The sequence below is a fragment of the Colobus angolensis genome, unplaced genomic scaffold (assembly GCF_000951035.1).
Source record: "Colobus angolensis palliatus isolate OR3802 unplaced genomic scaffold, Cang.pa_1.0 Scaffold214, whole genome shotgun sequence".
NCBI lineage: Eukaryota > Metazoa > Chordata > Mammalia > Primates > Cercopithecidae > Colobus > Colobus angolensis.
Window position 1 is genome coordinate 5,602,718 of NW_012115311.1, and position 24,300 is coordinate 5,627,017.

General features: G+C 36.3%; 1 protein-coding gene across 3 annotated transcripts in view; it reads left to right on the forward strand.

Annotated features, from left to right (window-relative positions):
• Positions 1-13,575, forward strand: part of CCDC169 (coiled-coil domain containing 169) — a 66,334-nt gene extending 52,759 nt beyond the window's left edge. For all 3 annotated transcript variants that reach the window (XM_011943022.1, XM_011943023.1, XM_011943024.1), the window contains one exon: positions 13,071-13,575. In XM_011943022.1, the coding sequence (XP_011798412.1) occupies positions 13,071-13,170 (100 nt within the window). In that variant the 3' untranslated portion in view covers positions 13,171-13,575. The remainder of the gene's footprint in view (positions 1-13,070) is intronic.
• The last annotated feature ends 10,725 nt before the right edge of the window (positions 13,576-24,300 follow it).

The following is a 24,300-nucleotide window of genomic DNA, read 5'->3' on the forward strand; positions in this document are numbered from 1 at the left end:
TTCCTTCCTTCCTTCCTTCCTTCCTTCCTTCCTTCCTTCCTTCCTTCCATCCTTAGCTAAGGAAAACAAAGCAAAATCAACAAAGGGATAAGGCTCATGGGATGAATTCTCAGAAAATTAGGCTCAAGCTTCCGAAAGTTTTCTCCAAATTAGGGCCACATAAGACATACTTAATTCCTCCAGCAAAAAATTATAACAACAAGTATGACAGTACTTGAAGTTTTATCTACCAGAGAAGCTCATTAGATCCTTAGCACCTAATGAATGTTTCTACTGGGAGCAGATCACATAGTCTTCCTCTGCCTGGCATGCACCAAAATTCCAGACTCCCAGAAGGAAAACAGGTGTTCAGTATAAACCACATTGTTTGTACCAACAGCATAGGCACAGTGAATCATTCTTTTCATTTGGGAAAAGGTTTATCATTGTAGGGAACTGTTTACCAGTAAGTTTCCAGATACCAGCCAAGGGCCAACCACGCAAGCAAGCTTTTCCAAAGACAGTAGTGTCAAGCCTGCTATGTTGACTTTTCTGCAAAACCACCCTAAATATTTTTATTAATATCTTGAAGTTCAGATTTATTTTCCAGTTCATATCTGTTCTAAAAATACATTACCTCTGTTATTCAAATTTGCTTAGTGAAGAGGGAAATATTTCAAAAATGAAAGTTAAACTTCTTTATTCTAATCATATATTAGCACATACACACATATATTTCACCAGAATATAGGTCTACGAGGGCAGTTTGGTTTTCCATTGAATATTGCTGAGGGTTGGATCTCCCAGGAAGTAGGCTCTTAAACAGAAATCAGCATGTAGGAAGTTTATTTTATTTATTTATTTATTTATTTATTTATTTATTTATTTATTTATTTATTGAGATGGAGTTTAGCTCTTTTTGACCAGGCTGGAGTGCAATGGCACGATCTTGGCTCCCTGCAACCTCCACCTCCCAGGTTCCAATGATTCTCTTTCCTCAGCCTCCCGAGGAGCTGGGATTACAGACACATGCCACCATGCCTAGCTAATTTTGTATTTTTAGTAGAGATGGGGTTTCTCCATGTTGGTCAGGCTGGTCTTGAACTCCTGACCTCAGGTGATCCACTCACCTTTGCCTCCCAAGGTGCTGGGATTATAGGTGTGAGCCACCACGCCCGGCCTTATGTATTTATTTATGTGTTTATTATGAGATGGAGTCTTTGTAACCCAGGTTGGAGTGCAGTGGTGCAATCTCTGCTCACTGCAACCTCTGCCTCCTGGATTCAAATTATTATTCTGCCTCAGCCTCCCAAATAGCTGAGATTACAGGTGTGTGCCACATTCCCGGCTAATTTTTGTATTTTTAGTAGAGACAGAGTTTCACCATGTTGGTCAGGCTGGTCTCGAACTCCTGACCTCAAAAGATACTACCGCCTCAGCCTCCCAAAGTGCTGAGATTACAGGCATGAGCCACTGCACCTGGCCAGGAAGTTTATTAGTGAGCGTTCTTAGGATCAACACCTGTGGGGGAAGGCTAGGAACCAGGTTTGGGCAGAGGGAGTAGGGCTATTGTACAGCCGCAGTCCCATGTACCAAGCTGATTTATCCATGACTCAAGTGTGGGCCTTTTCTTCCTCTGGCAGGATGACCTAGACTCTTATCCCTGGTGAATTTGAGCTTCTGTTTATCATGTCCTTTCCAGGTCATGGCTAAGATACTTGTCCACTTACTGTCAAAATTGGGCAAGTTACTACCAAAGGACAACCAAATAGATTACCTGGGTGCCAAACTCATTTCTCCCCACCCCCTTATGTAGCAGCAGCGGTGAATCAGGCTGATGATCAGCTTGTCTATGAAGCCCTCCACACCACAGGTCTGAACTGAGCTTAAGGCGCTGGTGCATTGAGGTGGATGACATGGTCTGGGATACCTGCCCATTCGCTGGTTTGTGCCCTCCGGCACTGCTTGTGCTTGATCCCAGATCAAACACTTCCACCTCTGATGAAACTTAATGTTGAATACAGTGCCTGGCATAAATTGGTGTTTAATAATTTTTGAATGAATTTATGACTAAATGAATGGTCAAATGGAAAAAAAAAAAACCTTCACTCTCTGAAACTATAAACAATGCAAATCACTCATCTAATAGAAACATAGAAATATCTCTATAATCATCCAAATTAGTGGATGATTAGATAATTGGTACTACCTCAAAATATTGTTTTTCTTACTGGTTTAATTCCGGAGGTTAGTATCCTCCTTTTGTTGATGACTCAAACTTGGGTCTTTAAAGGAAGTTATGGTGTTACGCACCTCACAGAATGGGATATCCAGATGGCCAAAGGACATGTGAAGAGAGACTCAGCATCATTACTCATCAGCAGAATGCAAATTAAAATTACAAGATATAACCACAAATTTTGAAGATGGATGATTTCAAGTGTTGTCAAGGATGTAGAGGAATAGGAGATTCTCATACACTGCTAGTAGGAGTATAAATTTATACAACCACTTTGGAATACTCTATTTGTTTTCACACTGCTATAAAGAACTACCTGAGACTGGGTAATTTATGAAGAAAAGAAGTTTAATTGAATCACAGTCCCACAGGCTGTGTAGGAAACATGGTTGGGGAGGCCTCAGGAAACTTAAACCATGGTGGAAGGGCGAAGGGGAAACAAACGCCTTCTTCACATGGCAAAGAAGAAGAGAGAATGAATGGGGAAGTGCTACACATTTTCAAAAAACCAGATTTCGTGAGAACCCACTATCACAAGAACACTAAGGGGGAGATCCGCCCCCAGGATTCAATTATCTCCCCCCAGGTGACTCCCCCAGCACCAGGGATTACCATTCAACATGAGATTTGGGTTGGGGACACAGGGTCAAACCATATCAAATACATTTTAGCATTACTTTCTATATTTAACTGATCATATACCTTCTCTATAACCCAACAATTCCAGTAATATATCAAATAGAATGGTGCATACATTTACACCCAAAGAACAAGAATATTCATAGCAGCTTTATTTTTGACAGTTCAAAACTGAATATAGCCTAAATGTCCATCAGTAATGGGATGGATAAAAATTATATATATGTATGAATAATAACAGCAATACAAACAAACTATAACTCATACAACGTTATGGATAATTCTCAGTATTGAGTGAAATAGGTCAGAAATAAAAGAATATGTACAATGTGATCCCATTCATTTAAAGTTCAAAGACAGACAAAACTGTGATGTCAGAAGACAGGCTAGTAATTATTAATACCAACGGGAAGGAAGAAGTGAATAATGTGAGTGACATGATGCCATCTTCCAGTATGATGATAATATTCTAGTGATTGACCTAAGTGGTGGTTACATCAGTATTTGCTTTATTATAATTTATGAGTTGGTACATTTATGATTTATGAACTTTTAATCAAGTCTCCATGGCTTTTAATGTTTGCTTTGGTTGATAGTGTCATACGTGCTAATATTAAAATATTGACTTAATCCCATTTTTCCTAATGTTCAGAACAAATCAGAACATTTGAAAATACCCGTGTAAATGTGAAATTCTCTTTTAAAAATCTAGCAGAAAGGGATAGTGCCTGATTTAGTACTAGCTATTATAGTCCTACTATGTAGACATACTACTATGTATTATGGCCACAAATGAACCAGACATCTATACTGCTGCTGAAGGATGTATTCTAGAGATCTTTACATATACCAGTTTGACAAAAGGCTCTTTAAGATTAAATAGGAGAAACAGTCTTTTTAGGGTAAGTATTGTAAGTTGCCAAAAAAGTCTAGACAAGTCAATAGGTAACTTTATTGACTGTGGCCCATGGTGTGTATTAACTATGAAAAATCATATTCCCAAAAGCAAGGAGCTCAAAACTGATACCACAGGAATAGTTCCTAAAAATAGAAAACTAAAGTTTATTTTTTTCTTTAGTATGAAACCTCATTTTTTTCTGCTTATGAACAGTTTTAAAGTGACTAAAAGCCCTAAAGGAAGAAAATAACCAAGGAGCCGTTGGTGCCCTGGAGCAAAAGAACCTAAGGGAAATTGGATTCTAGGACTTGGTAAGAGGCAGATTGTTAGGGGCACATCCTTCTGATTTTGATTTTGTTAAAAAGCAGCTACAGTAGAGATAACACAACCAAAATATCCAATAATAAAAGAATAAGTCCATAACTATGTTGATATTAGGAAGTTGCAAAAATTACATTCTAGGAAAGTACATAGCTGACATAGAAAAACGCTTACCTATAATAGTAAACAAAAATTATAGTACAAAATAGGTTAGTGAAATTGTGAATGACTTATATTTATGCCTCTTAGGTTTTATATAAGAATATGTATATTTTATAATCATTTTAAATAATTTTTTTATTAAAAAAGTCAAGAGACAGTCCAGATAGACTATGGAAATTCTTGAGTCAAAATAGCAGTATAAATACTGTATGACTAATACACTACAGTGTTTAAAATAATAGTGAGAAGCAAGGTGGTACAGTAGTCCTCTCTTACACCAGTGGATACCAAAACCATGGATAGTACTGCACCCTATGTATACTATTTTTTTTACATACATAGATATCTATGATAAAATTAAATTTACAAATTAGGCATAGGAAGAGATTAGCAGTAACTAATAATACAACTTAATTATAACAGCATACTGTTATAAAAGTTACATGAATGTGGTCTCTCTCTCTCTATCTCTCTCTCTGTCTCAAAATAGCTTATTGTACCGTAATCACCTATATTTAGACTGTGGCTGACTACAGGTAACTGAAAATGTGGAAAATAAAACCATGGATAAAGGGGGGACAAGTGTAAATGAAAATCGGCACTGACTTTGGAGCAGATAGACCAATCAGTTTTTGCCTCCATTTCTTATTATTTAATGTGGTTTTATATAAGTAACCACTCTCAGATTCCATTTTCTCACCCATAAGATGAAGAGATGAAACCTAAAATGAATGATTGGTATGAGAATTAGAGATTTTGTTTTAAATCCCTAGTTCAATAAACATTAATTATTATCATTACTATAGTACTTTATTGAATATAAATTATCAGCAGAGTAACAATGTATTGATTTGTGAGGACAGAAAAATACATATGACAATAATTTGGAACTGCAAGTGACTGTTATGCTATTAATAATATAAACTTGCAGGAGGCTTAGCCATTATTATTTATTTAAAAACCATAATACTCAGGAGCATAGAATGGTTTCCAAACTTTCTTGACCATGACTGACACCATATTGTGATCCTATACCCACATATATATTTATATACTTTACAATTTATGAAAGTGTTTGCTCTTACTATGTGATGCATATTGATATTTCTTTTTCTGTTTTTTTTTTCTTTTATTAAAGAGACAGGTCTTGCACTGTTGCCCCAGCTAGAGTACAGTGGTATAGTGATTGCTCACTGTAACCCTAAACTCCCAGGCTCAAGAGATCCCCCTGCCTCAGCCTCCTGATAGCTAGGACTATAGGCATGAGCCACCATGTGCACCTAATTTTTTGATTTTTTTGTAGAGAATATAGACAGGGTCTTGCCATGTTTTTCAGGCTGGTCTTAATCTCCTAGGCTCAAGCAGTTTCCCACCTTGGCCTCCTAAAGTGCTGGGATTACAGGCATGAATCACTGCACCTGGCCCCTTTTCTGTTCTTTTTATTAATATGTATTCTTTTTCCTCTTCTGTTGTTTCCTTTTCTGTTATTTTTATATTGCTATTGTAATTCAGTAAATCAATCCACTAATGAGTTGCATTCTGCAGTTTGGAAAATACTGCTCTAAAAGACATCTAGGAGATTAAATATCTTTTACCAGTAAAGTACCTCAGCTTCATCATTAGTGTCATTAATCAGTTATTATTAAGACATTAGTGTCATCGTGTTAGTTAGATCTTTTAGAAATGGGCTGTATTTTGGAAGCTACTCAAAACATCCTTAATGTAATAGAAAATCATTTCATGCTATAAGTAATATCTATAATGAACTATATTAATTAAATATAATAATTGAACGATTGTGATTAATTCCATATTTCACCAGAAGAAATCATTTTTTAAACATGATTAATAAACTAAAGAAAATTTTAATGGGAAATAAATTATTCCCAAAGCACATTTTAAAAAGTTATTTTATTGAGATATTATTCATATACCAAAAAAATTATCCTTTTAGCCTACAACTCTGTATCCTTAGCACTTTGAAAGGCCAAGGCAGGACAATCACTTGAGCCCAGGAGTTGAGCTGCAGTGAGCTATATTCGTGCCACTTCATTGCAGCTTGGGCAACAGAGCCAGACCTCATTAAAAATTTTTTTTTAAATAAAAATAATAAAGTGTACAACTCAATGATTTTTAGTATGTTCATGGGGTCATGCAAGCATCACTGCTAACTGATTCCAGAACATTTTCATCACCTCAGAAAGAAAGCCTATATGAATGAGCAGTTAGTTCCCAAACCTCCTTCCACTAAACTCCTGGCAATTACTAATCCGCTTTCTGTCTTTATGTTTTTCATATACAGTCAGTCACCTGTCCCTTAAATGATGGAGACATGTTGTGAGAAGTGTGTCATAAGGCAATTTGGTCATTGTGCAAACATCATAGAGCATGCTTACAGAAACCTAGATGGTAGAGCCTACTACACACCTAGCTATATGGTATAGCCTATTGCTCCTAAGTTACAAACCTGTACGGCATATTACTGTACTGAACACTCTGATAATTGTAACACAATGGTAAGCATTTGTGTATCTAAACATAGAAAAGGTATAGTACAAATACAGTATTATCTTACAGGAATACTGTCATATATGCAGTCCATTGCTGACTGAAATGTTATGTGGCACATTTCCAACTGTAAATGGGAGCATACACAATATGTGAACTTGTGTGTTTAACTTATGCCACTTAGTATAACATTTTCAAGGTTCATCCATGTTGGAACATATGCGAGTTCTTTATTCCTTTTTGTGGTGGAGTAATATTCCAGTTTTTGGATATACCACATTTTATTTACCAGATCATCAGCTGATAGATATTTACATGTTTACACCTCTTCACTATTTTGAATAATGCTACTATGAACATCCCTGTAGAAGTTTTGTGTGTAAATGTTTTAAATTCTCTTTGGTTCATGCCTAAAATGGAATTGCTGCGTTAATTCCATTCTGTTTATCTTTTCAAGGAACTGCCAAGCTGTTTTCTGTAATGGCTGTACCATTTTATATTTCCGTCAGCAATGTATCAGGGTTCCAGTTTCTCCACATCCTTGTCAACACATTGTCCTTTATTTAAAAGAAATTTAACCATCCTAGTGGATGTGAAGTGGTATCTTACTGTGGTTTTGATTTGCACTTTCCTAATGACTAATGATGTTGAACATCTTTTCTTGTACTTGTTGGCCATTTCTATACAGATAACCTTCCATGTGCATGAATTCTGCATCCATGAATTCAACCAACTGTAGATCAAAAGAATTGGGGAAAAAACAATAATAATAATAATAATAATAAATAATTTTTAAGAACCCAATACAGTATAACATCTATTTATGTAGCATTTACTTTTATATTATGTATAAGTAATCTAGAAATGAGTTAAAGTATACTGGATGATGTGTGTACATTATATGGAAATATGACACCGTTTTATGTAAGGGACTTGAGCATCTGTGAATCTTGGTATCCATGGGGGTCCTGGAACCAATCACCCGTGGATATAGAGGGACAACTGTATCTTCTTTGGAGAAAATGTCTATTCAAGTCCTTTGCCTATTATTAAATTGGCTAGTTGGTCTCTGTTATGTTGCATTGAGAGCATTTTATATTCTGGGTCTGAGAGCTTATCAGATAAAAGATTTACAATTTTTTTCCCCATTCTATGGATGGTCTTTTTACTTTCTTGATGATATCTTTAGAAACCCAAAAGTTCTCTATTTTGATAAAGACCATCATCTACTTTTTCTTGGTTACTTGTGTTTTAGGTGTCATATATAAGAAGTCATTGCCTAACCTATGTTTTCTTCTAAGAGTTTTATAGTTTTAGCTCCCTTTTCACCCATTTTGAGTTCATTTTTGTATATGATATGAGGTAGGCATCCAATTTCACTCTTTTGCCTGTATTTATTCAGTTGTCTAGCACTGTAGGTTGAAGACACTATACTTCGCCAATTAAATGGTCTTGGCAGTCTTGTAAAAAAACAATTGACCATAACATATGGGTTTACTGTTAGACTCCCAGTTGTATTTCATTGATCTATAACCCTATCCTTATGCCAATACCATGCTGGCTGGATGACTAACTTTTTAGTGAGTTTAAAATCAAGAAGTGTGAGTACTCAAATTTTATTGTTCTTTTTCAAGATTGTTTTGGTTATTCAGAGTCCCTTTAATTTCCATGTGGATTTAGGATCCAGTTGTCAATTTCTTCACAAAATATAGCTGGTGTTTTGATGAAGAGTGTGTTGAATCTGTAGATCACTTTGGGTAGTATTGCCATCTTAACAATATTAAGTCTTCTAATCCAAGAACATGAATTTCTTTCTATTTATTTAGATCTTCTTTAATTTCTTTCATAGATAGTCTATAGATTTTAGTGTATAAATCTTGCAATTCTTTGGCTAAATTTATTCCTAATGCTGTATTCTTTTTGATGCAGTTTGAAACAGAATTATGTTTTAAATTTCATTTTAGGACTATATATTGCATTGTCTAGAAATACAGTTGATTTTTGCATATTGACCTTAAATCCAGAAACCCTGGATCTCATAAATACATGCATGTGTCTGTGTCTGTATGTGTATGTGTATGCCTTAGTGTTTTCTATACATAAGAACATGTCACCTAAATAGGTGAACATGTCACCTTTTTCTTCTTCTTCTTTTTTTCTTCTTTTTTTACTCCTTTTTTTTTCTTCTAATTTGGATGCTTTTTATCTATTTTTCTTGCCTAATTCTATACAATGTTGAATAGAAGTGGTAATAGTGAATGTCCTTAACTTGTTCCTTATCTTAGAGAGAAAGCTTTTGGTTTTTACGTTAAATATAATATTGGCTGTAAATTTTGTTCATAGATTTTCTTTATTAGGTTTGGTGCTTAGAGATAAATTTATAGCTATAAATATATTTTAAAGGAATCATTTCAAATAAAAAATCAAATCTTCTATCTTAAGAAACTTGAAAAAGAGGAGTAAACCAAACCCCAAACAAGCAGAAACAAGAAAATAAGAGTAATATTTGCCTCATAAAATAAGTAGGAAGGTGTTCTCTCCTATTTCATTTTTATGAAGTGTGCACGAAGGATTGGTTTTACATATGTATAATCTAATGTTTGGTAGAATTTACCAGTGAAGCGATCTGGTCTTGGTCTCAGTGGTTGCCCTGGGAATTACAATTAGGATATTAATTTATAACAATCTACTTTAGGTTCAAATCAACTTGATTTCAGTAGTGTACCAAAAGATCTTTCCTATGTAGCTCCATTCCCTCCACCTTACTTTGTGCTGTTATTGTCATACAAATTACAACTTTATACATTTTGTTTCCATCAACAGATTTACAATTATTGCTCATGCAGTTATTTTCTTAATCAGTTAGGAGATTTAAAAAGAATTACTAACAAAAACCATATTTATCCTATTTTTCTGTTTACCTATGTAGTTACCTTTACTAGTTTCCTTTATTTTTTCATGTGAATTTACACTACTATCAAATGTCCTTTTATTTCAACACAAAAATCTCTACTATTTTTTATAGGGCAGGTTCACCGATGATTAATTCCTTCTGTTTTTCCTTATCTGGAAATGTCTTAATTTTTCTTTTATTTTAGAAGGATAGTTTTGTTGCATATAGGATTCTTAGTTGAAAGTCTTTTTCCTTTAGCACTTTGAATATTTCATCTCACTGCCTTCAGGCCTTCATAGTTCCTGATGAGAAATCAGTTGTTACTCCTATTGAAGATCCCTTATACAGACTGAGTTGCTTCATTCTAGCTGCTTTCAAGATTCCCTCTTTGTGTTGGCTTTTGATAGTTTGATTATGATGTGTCTGGATATTCATCTTGGAATTTGTTAAGTTTCTTAAATTTGTAGATCAATATTTTTAATGAAATTTGGGAAATTTTTAGCTATTATTTTTCAAATTATCTGTCCTTTTCTCTTTACCCTCTCCTTCTGGGACACTTATTATACATATGTTGGTATAGTTGATGGTGTTTTACAGGTCTCTGAGACTGTTCAGTTTTCTTTAGTGGGGGCCATAGGCTCTTGCCCCTAAAGTTTACTAAAAGTCACAGACATGAATCAGATTTATTAATAGGAGAAAAGGCACACAAATTTATTTAATATGTATACATGGGAATCTTCAGAATGAAGACCCAACTTCCCAATGAGTTATAGAGACTTATATACCATTTTGAGGTTACAGAAAGAGTGGGGGCTTAGATTCTGATTTTAAAAAAGGTTATAGGAGCAGGGAGAAGAGGTTTAGCAAACAAAGGTGGACTTTTTATGTAGATGAAGCCACCATCAAAGAGAATAGATGGTAAATGTTTCTTCTCAGACTTTTAAATGTGTCAGACTTTCAATCTCTCCTAGATCTGGGGAAAAGCATAGAAAGGGGAAGTGGCACAGCTGCATTAGTGGAGATTCTCCACATTAATGCAAATGTTCCCCACTTAAGACAGCTTTGTAAGGCCATTTCTGCCTGCTGGCCAGGAGACTGACATTTCAAAATATGTCAAAGAACTATATTTTGGGGGAAAATATTTTAATTTCCTTCACTTTATTCTTTGTTATCTGTTGCTCAAACCAGACGATCTTAGTTGACAAATCTTTAACTTCACTGACTCTTGTGCCTGCTCCAATCTGCTGTTGAGCTCTTCTAGTGAATTCTTCATTTCAGTTATTTTCTTTTTCAACTCCAGAATGCCTATTTGGTTCTTTTTAAATAATTTCTTTCTCTTATTAGTATTCTTGATTTGGTGAGACATCATTCTCATAATTTCCTCTATAGATATGATTTCCTTTAGTTCTTTAAACGTATTTAAACAGTAGATTTAAAGTATTTGTCTATTAAGTCTAACATCTGGACTTCCTCAGGGAAAGTGTTTGTTAGTTGCTTTTTTTCTTGTATAAGAGCCATTTTTTTTGTCTCGTCTCATATATTGTAATTTTTTTTTTTTTGAAAACTGGATGTTTTAAAAAATATAACGTGGCCACTCTGTATATTAGTTTCTTTCCCCTCCCCAGGGTTTGTTGTTGTCAATGTTTTTGCGGCTGCTTGTTTAGTGACTTTTCTGAAATAATTATGTAAAATCTGTATTCTTTGTTGGGGTGGACACTGAAGTCTCTGCTGAGTTAGCTTAGGGGTCAGCTAATGATTGAACAGATTTCTTTAAATGCCTAGAATCAATAAATCTCCTAGCCTTTGCCGATGGGCTCTGTGTGTGTGTGTTGGAGCATGCCTTCAACAGCTAGCCAGGCAAATTACAACTCTACCTTATTCTTTACTTCCTGCTTGTGCAGAGCCTCAAGGTCAGCCAGAGGCAAGAGCTTAGGGACTTTTCAAGCCTTTCCTGAGTATGCACACAGTCCTATGCATCCCCACAGTTACACATGTGTATGCTCTTCTAGATTCCAAGAAATATAATGGAGCTTATTAACACTCATTTCACAGCTTTTCCTTTTTTTAAGAGACAGAGTCTCACTCTGTTGCCTAGGCATGATCTCAGCTCACTGCAACCTCTGCCTCAGGCTCAAGTGATTCTCATGTCTCATCCTCCCAAGTGGCTGAGATTACAGGAATGCAGCAACATGCCTGGCTAATTTTTTTCTTTTCTTTTTTTTTTTTTTTATATTCTTAGTACAGGTGGGGTTTCATCATACTGGCCAGGCTGGTCTCATACTCCTGGCCTCAAGTGATCCACTTGCCTCCCTTAGCCTCCCAAAGTGCTAGGATTACAGGTGAGAGCCACTGAGCCTGGCCTCTCAGCTTTTCCTTTTAAGCTTCGTGGTAAGCCTATTTTTTTCCTCAATTGTTATCTACTAACTCCTGGCAGCTCTGAAATTAAACAATGGTTTCTTATTGTTCCATGCCCCTAGGGAAAAGACTATTTACACTGGACCATCTCCAAGTTAGGTCAAATAAAGATAGCTTTGTAAGTGGTCTTTCAAGTAATCACCAGACTATTTAAATAATGAAATTCCTCTCCGAATGAAATAGGTGTTAAAGGAGCTCCAGCCCTATTCTTCCCCTTATGGTGTCTGCCAGGCTACTGGGTTTTCACTGCAATTGTGCACTGTTGGTTTTCAAGGCTACCATGGAGCTGGGGATGAGAGCCAGGGGAACAGTGGATAGGCATAAGGCAAGTTAAAATGCTACAAAGCTCAGTGTTGGAAGTTTCAGCCATTTGTTTCTGTTGTTGTTATTTTATAAATTCTCCAGGATTGTTGCAACATTTTCGTTAATTTCCAGAGTTTTGATAAAGTTGCTTCTAACCATATTTGCCAATTTGTCATCACTTTTATGCAGAAGAGAATTTTATCCTTCATTTTAATGAGGAGAAAATGACAGGTTCTTATTCATCATTTTACTGCCATCACCCCCTAACTAAGAAAGTTTTTAGGAAATTGAAGTGGCCTCTTACTCTCTCAAGTCAGAGTGTAAGGTAGGTTGGCTTTTTAATGCCACATAGGTCATTAATGGAAAAAGGATCTCATGGAAATCTAAGAAAAGGAATTCATGGATCTGTCTTATCCCTCATTAGACAGAACTTTCCACAATAGGGCACCTGACATGCTGCTTCCCAGCCTTTGAATTATCTACCCTTAAGCTGTATGCCTCTGTAGCTGTGGAGATGATATGCTATAACAGAAGGCTGCCTAAGATTTGCACTGTAAGCAGAAACTATTCACAGGAAGGTTTCCATGTGAGGGTCTATCGGGGTTGGGGGTGGGGAACAAGGTACAATATACCTTTCTCCCTGTGTGGCCTATAATGTTTTTGTTGAACATAATGGTGACTGAAAGATTATGATTAACACTTATTTATTTCAGTGGAAGATATAATCCAGCTAAGCAGAAGACAGTGAGTGCCAAGAAAGGACCAGTAAAAAAGATTACAAGATCAAACCATCTTCCAGAACTCCATCTATGATTCCAGAACTGGGTGGATTTCTATTTCTTCCTTTTTCCATTTATAATATTCAACTTATGAAGTTACTGGTCAGCTCATTTCTTCAGGGAATAAAATAGATAAGAACTGCCAAATTTTTCTTTAGCTCCTTTTCCAGATGTGTGTTCCTTTGTTTGCAAAAAAGTAATTTTCTCCAGTGACCCTAAACTATGAAGTGCTTGAGAGTTTTAAAATATCCTAGGGAATCTGAAGGCTGGCATCGTTACACTTACTTTTAATGATACACCCATGATCTGCTCTGATAGAAACATTGCTATTCTATTTGGTTTCTAGTTGACTGTCAGCAAAAAGTGTGTATTCATAAAACCCTTTTGCCATTTTGGGCTGGATCTTGCTCAGTTTTTTAAATTGCAGGTTTAAACAAAGTCAAAAATCAAGTCCATTTTAAGTTTTGACTTGAACTATTATGGTATTGTAGAACAACCTTAGATCATAAATAAACTTGTTTGTAGTCTCCACTCTGCCATGAACTTAGGAGATCTTGGGCAAGTCCCTTCCCCTCATGTTTATTTCCCACACCTGTAAAATGACTGAGGCAGAACTCTACACTTTCTGAGGTTTTTTACAATTCTAGAAAACCAGTATTTATTCAATCATAAGGTCCTACCACTTACTTAGCACTAGTGATTTAAGTCATTTTGTGACGTGTGGTAATTCATAGTGATGGACTAATTCTTTAGACCAAACTGCAATTGTTCACAATACTCAAGTCCAGATGTGGAGATAGAATGAGAATAAGAAAAGAGTTCTTTTGAGGCATTTATAAAATGTATTGAATCCTCTCATTCGTGGTTAGACTGTTTTTGTCTTTCAGATAGTTTTTGTAACTGTCACCTAGGTCCGGAACATGTAACTTATTCATCCACTTTAATAAGTGAAATCATTGGACTTCAAATTTATAGAAATCACCTAGAGATAAGTATAGTTTCCAGCTAATGGTGTTCTCATCCTATATCTGGCACTAAACTTAAATTCAGTTCTGTATCACCAGTAATGATTACCAAATGCATTTCTGTAACTACTTCTATAAAAGTTTATTTTCTTTCTTTAAGGAAGAATATATAAATTTCATATAGCCAAAAATATTTTAAGTTAACTTTAAAATGTAATGTGGAAAAATATAGCTTTCTATAAATTATTCTACATTGGAATTATTCATAAATATTATCCCCTATTCTTTAGCTAACTATCGATATTAGGTGCCTTGACCCATATCATTAGACAAATATTAGATTTTTATGTCTTACACCATCTTTCTCAGCATTAGTAGAAAATTAATAATTAAAATAATAATTATAGGACAGGTGTGGTGACTCACACCTGTAATCCTAGTACTTTGGGAGGCCAATGCAGGCAGATCACTTGAGTCCAGGAGTTTGAGAACAGCCTGGCCAACAGGGCAAAACTTGTCTCTACTAAAAATAGAAAAAATACAATTATTCTGGAGTGGTTGTGCATGCCTGTAATCCCAGCTATTCGGGAGGCTGAGGCACAAGAATCACTTGAACTCGGGAGGCAGAGGTTGCAGTGAACTGAGATCATGCCACTGCACTCCAGCTTGGGAGACAGAGCAAGACTCTGTTTCAAAAAAAAAAAAAAAAAAATCATTATTATAATAATTATAATTATCAATGAAAAATAAACACATTTTTTCCTTTCATACAGAGCTAAGCTATTGTGGGGACTATTGAGTAACATTTAAAGTTATCTCAATCACTGGGATAAAATATTAGTTGAACATCTTATCACAGGGACTCTATTACATTTAAGTGTTGGTTCTGCAGGAGCTATTTTGGGATACTTTTCAGGTGCCATAAAATGTCTGTATTAAACAGAATGATGGAATGTTGAGAGAGTATAAAGAACTGAAATGAGGGACTCCAAGATCTGTATTCTAATACCAGTTTTGCCACTTATAAGCTTCTGACTTTGGTAAATAACTTTTCATATCTTCAGTTTTATCCTTTGTAATTACTGCCTTGAGATTGCTGTGCAGATAAAGGGTACTTACCACATATTAATTTCTTTACTTCTTTATAGCCTCTTTCCCACTAGAAGGGATGTGAGTTAGCTTTTACTAATATAGAGGTATCAAAAAATATCTACAAGATAAAAGATGAAAATAAGAATTAAAATTTAGCAAGAATTTCCAACCAAGAAAAGTTTTAGTTTTAAGCTTTCTACCAGTCAGTGCAAAGAAGCAATGACTGCTTTCCTCTGTAGAAGGAATACACAAGTAGAGAAAAAGTTTTATCTAATTCTAAGCTCTGAAAATAATTTTGTCATAAAGAAAATGCAATTACTGGCCTGGCATGGTGGCTCACACCTCCTGTCACTTTGGGAGGGTGAGGCAGGTGAATTGCTTGAGCCCAGGAGTTCCAGACCAGCCTGAGCAACGTGGCAAAACCCCATCTCTACAAAAAATACAAAAATTAACCAGTTGTGGTGACACATGCCTGTAGCCTAGTACTCAAAAGACTGAGGTGAGAGGATCACTTGAGCCAGCCCAGGAGGTTGAGGCTGCAATGAGCCACTGTACTCCAGCCTGGGCAACAGAGTAAGACCCTGTCTCAAAGAAAAAGAAAAAAAATCTAATTATTTGCTGCAATAACTACAGCAAAAATGACAGTTTAGGGTCTTTGATACTCAAATATGTATTGACTTCAGTAGTTGTTTTCTTTCATTGGAAAGTTCAGAAATTATAAAGCAAAACCATCAGTAAAACAACATAAAAAATTTTAAGATATCTAAATGTATTACAAAATTTCAAGACATACCATTTTTAAAAACAAATATTGCCATAATAAAAAAGACAGATCGTGAGTATTGACATGAGTGTGAAGAACCTGGAACCCTCATATGTTGCTGGTGGGGACGCAAAGTGATATAGCCACTTTGGAAAACTGTCAGTTTCTCAAAAGGTTAAACATGGAGTTACTATATGACACAGCAAGTCTCTTTGGTATATGCCCAAGAAAAATGGAAACCTATGTCCACGTAAAAACATGTACAGGAAGGTTTGTGGCGCCATTATTCAAATAGCCAAGAAGTGGAAACAACCCAAATGTTCATCAGCTGATGATTGGGTAAATAAAATGCAGTGGATTCCAGCAATGGCTATTATTTGGCAGTAGAAAGGAATGAAACATTGATATATGCTACAACATGGGTAAACCTTGGAAACATTATCCTAAGTGAAATAATGGAATAACAAAAGACCATATATTGCATAATTCCATTTATATGAAATGTCAAAAAATAGGCAAATCCATAGAGACAGAAAATAGATCAGTAGTTGCTGAGGGTTGGCGGAAGGTTTGGTGATGGAGAATGACTGCTGATGAGTACAGGATTCCTTTTTGGGGTGATGAAAATGTTCTAAAATTGATTGCAGTGACAGTTGCACAACTCTGTGAAAGTAATGAAAACTATTGTATACTTTAAGTGGGTTAATGGTATGTTTTGTGATTTATACCTTAGTAAGGTTGTTGTAAAAATGTTAAATATATGTTATTTTAATATTAATTAGTAGATAAATGTTAATGAAATATTATTTGATCTTTCTCAAAAATATGATCCTAAAAATACAAAAATGCATCATCACTAGTGCTATTACTGGGTATAGAGCTTACTTTTTATTTATTTGTGTGTGTGTGTGTGTGTGTGTGTAAAAATACAATAAACTGGTTGGAACATCTGCTTTGTTAGCATATTTGTACCTTCTCTGCCCTTATTCATGTTCTATTCACATCTCTTCAAACAGTCCCCTCTTAAAAGAAGAATTGGACCCTTTAGAGGTCAGCTGCTTGGAGACATTGGGTTTCAGTGCTGCCGGTGTAGCTGGACCAGAGAATAGGACATGCCTTGGATAAAAACCTCTCTGGCGGCCGGGCGTGGTGGCTCATGTCTGCAATCCCAGCACTTTGAGAGGCTGAGGCGGGCGGATCACGAGGTCAGGAGATCGAGACCATCCTGGCTAACATGATGAAACCCCGTCTCTACTAAAAATACAAAAGAAATTAGCCAGGCATGGTGGCGGGCGCCTGTAGTCCCAGCTACTTGGGAGGCTGAGGCAGGAGAATGGCGTGAACCCGGAAGGCAGAGCTTGCAGTGAGCTGAGATCTGGCCACTGCACTCCAGCCTGGGCAACAGAGCGAGACTCCGTCTCAAAAAAAAAAAAAAAAAGCTCTCTGGCCCGCCTGCTTACATGGGTCCTCAACCTTGGCTGTGTGTCAGACTCACCTGAAGAGCTTACAGTAAAATACTCAGACACGTGCACCACCCCCAGAATTGTGGTCTCACATGTATTTCTTTAAGCCTCCTCCCAGGAAATTGTGCAGAAAAGATTGGGACCCACTCTGCTGGTTCAGTGTGGCTCCATCTCTCAAACTGAATGAAACTTCTTCCAACTCTCCTCAAGCTGACTTCACCTTGCTCTTTTTATTTTTACTTTTTTACAATGAGAGATAAGGATTTTATTTTTTCTTTGTTGTTATTTATTTCAATTTTTATTTTAGATTCGGGGGTAGCTGTGCAGTTTGCTACTCTGGTATATTGTGTAACGGTGAGATTTGGGGCACAAATAATCCTATCACCCAGGGACTGAGCACAGTAGCGAACAGTTGTTTGTCAACGTTTGCTCTCCTTTCCTCTTCCACCCTCTAGTGTTCCTCAGTGTCTGTTATTGCTATCTTTATGTCCATGAGTACCCAGTGTTTGGCTATCACTTGTAAGCAAGAACATGCAGTATTTGGTTTCCTGTTCCTGTATTAATTTGCATAGGAAAATGGCCTCCAGCTGCATCCATACTGTTACAAAGGACATGATTTCATTTCTTTTATGACTGTATAGTATTCCATGGTGTATATCAGGAGTCCCTAGTCTCTGGCTGTGGACTGTTACCTGTCCATGGCCTGTTAGGAACTGGGCTACCCAACAGGAGGTGAGCTGCAGGCGAGCAAGCATTACCACCCGAACTTCACCTCCTGTCAGATCAGCAGCAGCATTAAATTGTCATAGGAGCACAAACCCTGTTGTGAACTGTGCATGTGAAGGATCTAGGTTGCATACTTCTTATAAGGATCTAATGCCCGATGAGAATTTAACTAACGACTAATCTGAGGTAGAACATTTTCATCCCAAAACCATCTCCTTCCAACAATGCAGTCTGTGGAAAAATTGTTTTCCATGAAACCAGTCCTTGGAGTCAAAAGGACTGGGAACCACTGGTGTATATGTAGCACATTTTCCTTATTCAATCCACTGTTGATGGGTACACCTAGGCCGATTCTATGTCTTTACTATTGTGAATAGTGCTGCAATGAGCATGCAAGTGCATCTGTCTTTTTAGTAGAAAGATTTGTTTTCTTTTAGATATTTTTACCCAGTAATAAGATTGCTGGGTCAAATGGTGTTTTAAGTTCTTTAAGAAACACTGCTTTCCACAGTGGCTGAACTAATTCACATTTCCACCAACAGTGTCTAAGTGTTCCCTTTTCTCCATAGCCTCACCAGCATCTGTTGCTTTTTGACTTTTCAATAATAGCCATTCAGACTGGTGTTAGATGGTGTCTTATGGTGGTTTTGATTTGCATTTCTCTGATGATTAGTGATGTGGAGCATTTTTTTCATGTGTGTTGGCCACTTGTATGTCTTCTTTTGAGAAGTGTCTGTTCATGTCTTTTGCCCATTTTTTTTTAATGGGGTTATTTTTGCTTGCTGAGTTGTTTCAGTTTCTTACAGGTTCTGGATATTAGACATTTTTCAGATGCATAGTTCATGGGTATTTTCTCCCATTCTGTAGGTTTTCTGTTTACTCTGTTGCTAGTTTCTTTTGCTGTGCATAAGCTCTTTAATTAGGTCCCATTTGACAGTTTTTGTTTTGGTTGCAATTGCTTTTGAGACTTGGTCATAAATTCTTTCACAAGGCCGATATCCAAAATGGTGTTTCCAGGGGGCAGGCCTAGTAGCTCATGCCTGTAATCCCAACACTTTGGAAGGCCAAGGCAGGAGGATTGCTTGAACCCAGGAGTTTGAGACCAGCTTGGGCAATATAGTGAGACTGCCATCTCTACAAAAAGTAAAAAGTTAGCCAGGCATGGTGGTGCACGCCTGTGGTCTCAGCTGCTTGGGAGGCTGAGGTGGGAATATCACTTGAGCGTGGCAAGTCAAGGCTGCAGTGAGCTGTGATCATGCCACTACACTCCAGGCTAGGCAACAGAATGAAACCCTGTCTCAAAAAAAAAAAAAAAAAAAAGGGCTTCCTAGGTTTTCTTCTAGGATTCTTATAGTTTGAGGACTTACATTGAAATCTTTAATTCATTTGGAGGTAATTTTTGCATATGGTGAAAGGTTGGGGTCCAGTTTCATCCTTCTGTATACGGCTAGCCAGCTATCCCAGCACCATTTGTTGAATAGAGAGTCCTGTCCTTATTGCCTAATTTTGTTGAATTTGTTGAAGATCAGATGGCTGTAGGTATGCGGCTTTTTCTTCTGGGTTCTTTATTCTGTTCCATTGGTCGATGTGTCTGTTTTTGTGCCAGTACCATGCTGTTTTGATTACTGTAGCTTTACATATAGTTTGAAGTCTGGTAAAGTGTTGCCTGTGGCTTTTTCCTTTTTGATTAAGATTACTTTGGCTATTTGGGCTTGTTTTTGCTTCCACATGAATTTTAAAATAGTTTTTCTATTTCTGTGAAAAATGTTAGCATTTTGACAGGAATAGTATTGAATCTGTAGATTGCTTTGGGCAGTATGGCTATTTTAACAATATTGATTCTTCCAATCCATGAACATGGAATGTTTTTCCATTTGTTTATGTCATCTGATTTCTTTTGGTGATGGTTTATAGTTCTCCTTGTAGACATCTTTCACTTCCTTGGTTAGATGTATTCCTAGGGGTTTTTGTATATGTCTTTGTGTATGTGGCTATTGTAGATTGGATTGCATTCTTGATTTGGCTCTTAGCTTGAATGCTATTGGTATATAGAAATGCTACTGATTTTTTGTACATTGATTTTGTATCCTGAAACTTTACTGAAGTTGTTTATCGATTCCAGGAGCCTTTGGGCAGAGTCTGTAGGGCTTTCTATGTATAGGGCCATATTATCCTTGAAGAGAGATAGGTTGACTTCTTTTCCTATGTAGATGGTTTTTTTTTCCTTTCTCTTGTCTGATTGCTCTGGCTATCTCTTCCAGTACTATGTTGAATAGAAAAGAGCTATTTTTGGGAGAATTTTCCAACCAAGATGTCAAAACAATAATGATGAGAGCATTATATGCTAATTCCCAATATTTTCCTTTGACTTGTTTAACTTTAAATAATCCAATTTTTTTACTTAATGACCTCATAGAGATATTTATAAAACACCTTTTGATTTTTGACTGGGGATGGATTTTTAAAAAATGTATAAAGAGCTATGTAGTATTGATTTCTAATAAATTATTTCTACCTTTTCATTATCTTAATTAGTTTTATCATGTATAGGATTCCAAAGCATAGTTACCTGTATCAGTTTTAGTACTATTACATTCATATTTTACTGGATAAGAAATTACTTATTTGGGACTAAGAATTATTCTTGCAACAGAAGCTTATCAGTAACACTGTTTGATTGCTTTTTGCTGTGTGCCCAAGTGAGGACCTGTCTAGACTTCTATACTATGTGTATTGATTAATTTGTTCATAAATTAAGTAATTGAGTTATAGATAACTAATTTAATATGTAAAAAATTTAGATTGTTGATTTTAAATACCAGAATAACCAAATTGTAACAACAGCGCTAGGATTTTGGTATTTAAAAAGGCAGAGTGTACCAGAATATTAAAAACTGGCATTAAAATCACTAAACATAATTGAGATATGAAAAGGTACCTTTAAAATAATAAAGCACTACATAAATATGAGATCATATCATATATTTGACAGTAGGACATTATTTTTACAGGTTAACATTCAATTAATCTGACTATGAATTAGAAAAATCTTGAATTTATAGAGTTCATTTAACTTTATTAAAGCAATTTGCCAACTCAGCTACAGAAATACAGAAAATATTACTATCTGGAGAACTACCCAGTCGTAAGTTTATCATCGTTGGAATTGTTTAAGCAGAGATTAGGTGACCATTCCTCAGAGACACTATAGGAAGGATTCCTGCAGTGGTGGAGGTGTGTATTTGGTTGCTGTCAATGTGCCTTCTGATACTAAGATTCTGTGATTCCCTGTTCATATATCACACAACAAAACGTGAGACAAAAATAACTCCCTAAAATATATGTTGATTACACCATATAGGTTGTATACATATAGACTGTAAATATAAGCTTTCAAAAATGTTTTGCCATTAGCTAATAACTAACAAAATCAGTTTTATTAAGGTGGTTTTGTGTTTATATTGCATGGTGTTCAATGAGCTTCTTATATTTGTAGTTTTCATCAAATGTGGAAAATTTGGGGCCATTTTTGTATTATTTTTCTGCCCTTTCCTGTCCTCCTGGGACTTTAATTACAGCCTGTTGTAAACCACTTGCTATTGTTCTTTTTGGTTCTTTTTTTATATCTTCTGTCGCTGTATTTATGTTTTCCATTAAATAATTGGATAGGCATATAATGACTGTTTTAGCATACTTATTTGCTGATTACAGTATCTTTTTCATTTCTCAGTCTCTTTCTGGTGACTGATTTTTTCTCCTGGTTTTAGGTCTCATTTTCTGCTTCTTGTAATATCTACTAATTTATATTAGATGCTAGGCATTGATGATTTCACAGTTGGTTGTAGATTTATTCTTATAGGCAGTTAAATGACTTGCAGTTCAGTTTCTTCTTTTCAAGCCTTTGTTAGGGTAAATATAGAGTGATCTTTGCCCTAGAGAGAGTTTAGCACCATTTCTAAGGCATAGCTATTGTGGACTCACTAGTAAATTCTGTGAGTGATCAGCTGGGACACTCAACTCTTGCTGGTTGGAACTCAGATGCCTCACAGGCTTGTGTGGCACTCTGCTTGACCTCGTAGAGTTTTACTCTAGGCTTATGTGTCTTAATATCCAGCCGACTCTCAAGGGGCCCCTAAGCAGATTTCTGGAGTTCTGTTTTTACATATCTGTTTGCTCTCTGGTGCTGTGCTCTGCAACTTCAGCCACTTCAGCCTCCCTCAACTCTAGCCTCTGTCTTCTCCACTGCATGAAACCACCATGCTTTGTTTGGGATCCCCTACCCTGCTCTGGGTCTGTGCCTGCAGGTAGAAATCTAGAACGATGGATAGGCCTCATGTCATTCCTCTCAGGGCTCGTAGTCTTAAGGCGCATGTCAACATCTGCAGTTGTTTCATACATTTTTGTCTACTTTTCTGTTTCTTCACAGTAAGAAGCTAAATCTTTCCCGTTACTCTCAATGCCAGAAGTAAAGAATAAAGCATTAAAATAAAAGCAAAGAAAATGTTTTAAAATATAATATAAAAATCCATTTTGCTATGCATCTGTAACTTTTTTTATGTTATCACCTAAATAAATTTGCACTGGATAAAGTGAATGGATGGGGCTTTGTCTTACCTTGGCGAGGAGGTAAGTATATTCTGGGACGAAAGAGCAAAAGTATTTATTTGGTGATCAAATTAATGGTCTGTGGCAAAGACTGTTGCTATACACCCACCAAACTGTTTTCTTTTTCTGTGGAACACAGAACTAGGCTACATTTTGTATGTGTTAAACACTTTGTTTGCCAGCGTGTGATGGTGCACACATCCTTCTTTTCTTAGTGATACATGCATGAAACACTGTTTAGTAGTGTGTGGTATGTATGCTACTGTGTTTAGAGATGGGATGTGAAACACACTGTGTGCACCTAGGTGTGACTGACTTCAGAGCAATATAACCTAGACGTAAGTGATATATGTCATTTCTGTGACTAGCCCATTACAACCTCCCAGGTGATCCTTCTTGTTTGTGCTTTAAAAAAAAGAAATTGTGTTATGGGTGGACACGGAGGGTCTAAAAGCAAATTCCAAGGTCCTCGGGGATAGCAGATCCACAAGGTAGAAGAAAATTGGGTCCCCGAATCACTTCATATAGCACATCCATTCCTCTCACTTTGCTAATCCTCATTTGATTTTTATGTGAGGGAAAAGGAAATCCTTTTGTATTTTTCTGTGTGTGTTAAGACACTGCGATTTAGGTTTTACTGGTTGAAGCAGTCAGCCTATGCTCACTTGTATCAAACAATATTTTTAGTAAGACTTACAGGTATTTAGGTTTTCTTCAGTAGATAATATCTTTCTTTGCAACTACATGAGAGATAAATTCAGCTATTCATTGATGGTGATGGCCCCTGGCCTGCTGCATCACTGAATCATGTTCTTGAATCTCAATTGATATTTTAAAATTGATTCTAACTTGGTATATTTTCAAGTCTGCTGAACATAACTAAAATAATGATTTCTTTTAACTAAACAATCTTTTTGCATTTCCATCGATGTCTTTCTAGGATGCTGTTCTTTTAAGCCTTAGTACAAATGCTGTAAAATCTGATAGGCAAATACTAGCTGGGCCCAAACAACTGTGGAATGTAGCAGTCAGTGTGTGAGCATGGAAGGATGCCCATAATAACTTTTGCTCAGATGAGGAAGAATACACAGCATCACTCATCCACGGCATTTATAAAATCCCATTGGGAAGATATGGTGAAAGCCCTCTTCACTGGGAATGGGGATGGTTCCTTTCTTAGGCTCTGACTCTGCTCTTGGGAGGAATGTTCTTGTCCATTTTTTCTCAGTAGCCTCTGGCTCCAGTCTGTGGGAGTTTCTTCCTTTTTCATCTTCTTGCCCACACTCAAAGTGGATGACGAGGTTATGCCCTCTATTGGGCATGCACAGCTTTCAGAGCTCATACTCTGTCTGAACAAAATTGGGTGTCTAAAGGTGATTTTACAGTTCAAAGGCTTTTTAGTCTTAGTTTATATAAATTCCATCAAAATAGTAGTCAGTTCTATGTATAATATAATTTCAGGGCATGATTTGTTTCTTTGACCCATACCTCTCTCTGCCTAATGGCAGCTACCATGCAGATATTTAACTAATTGATCAAGGTGATGTGAA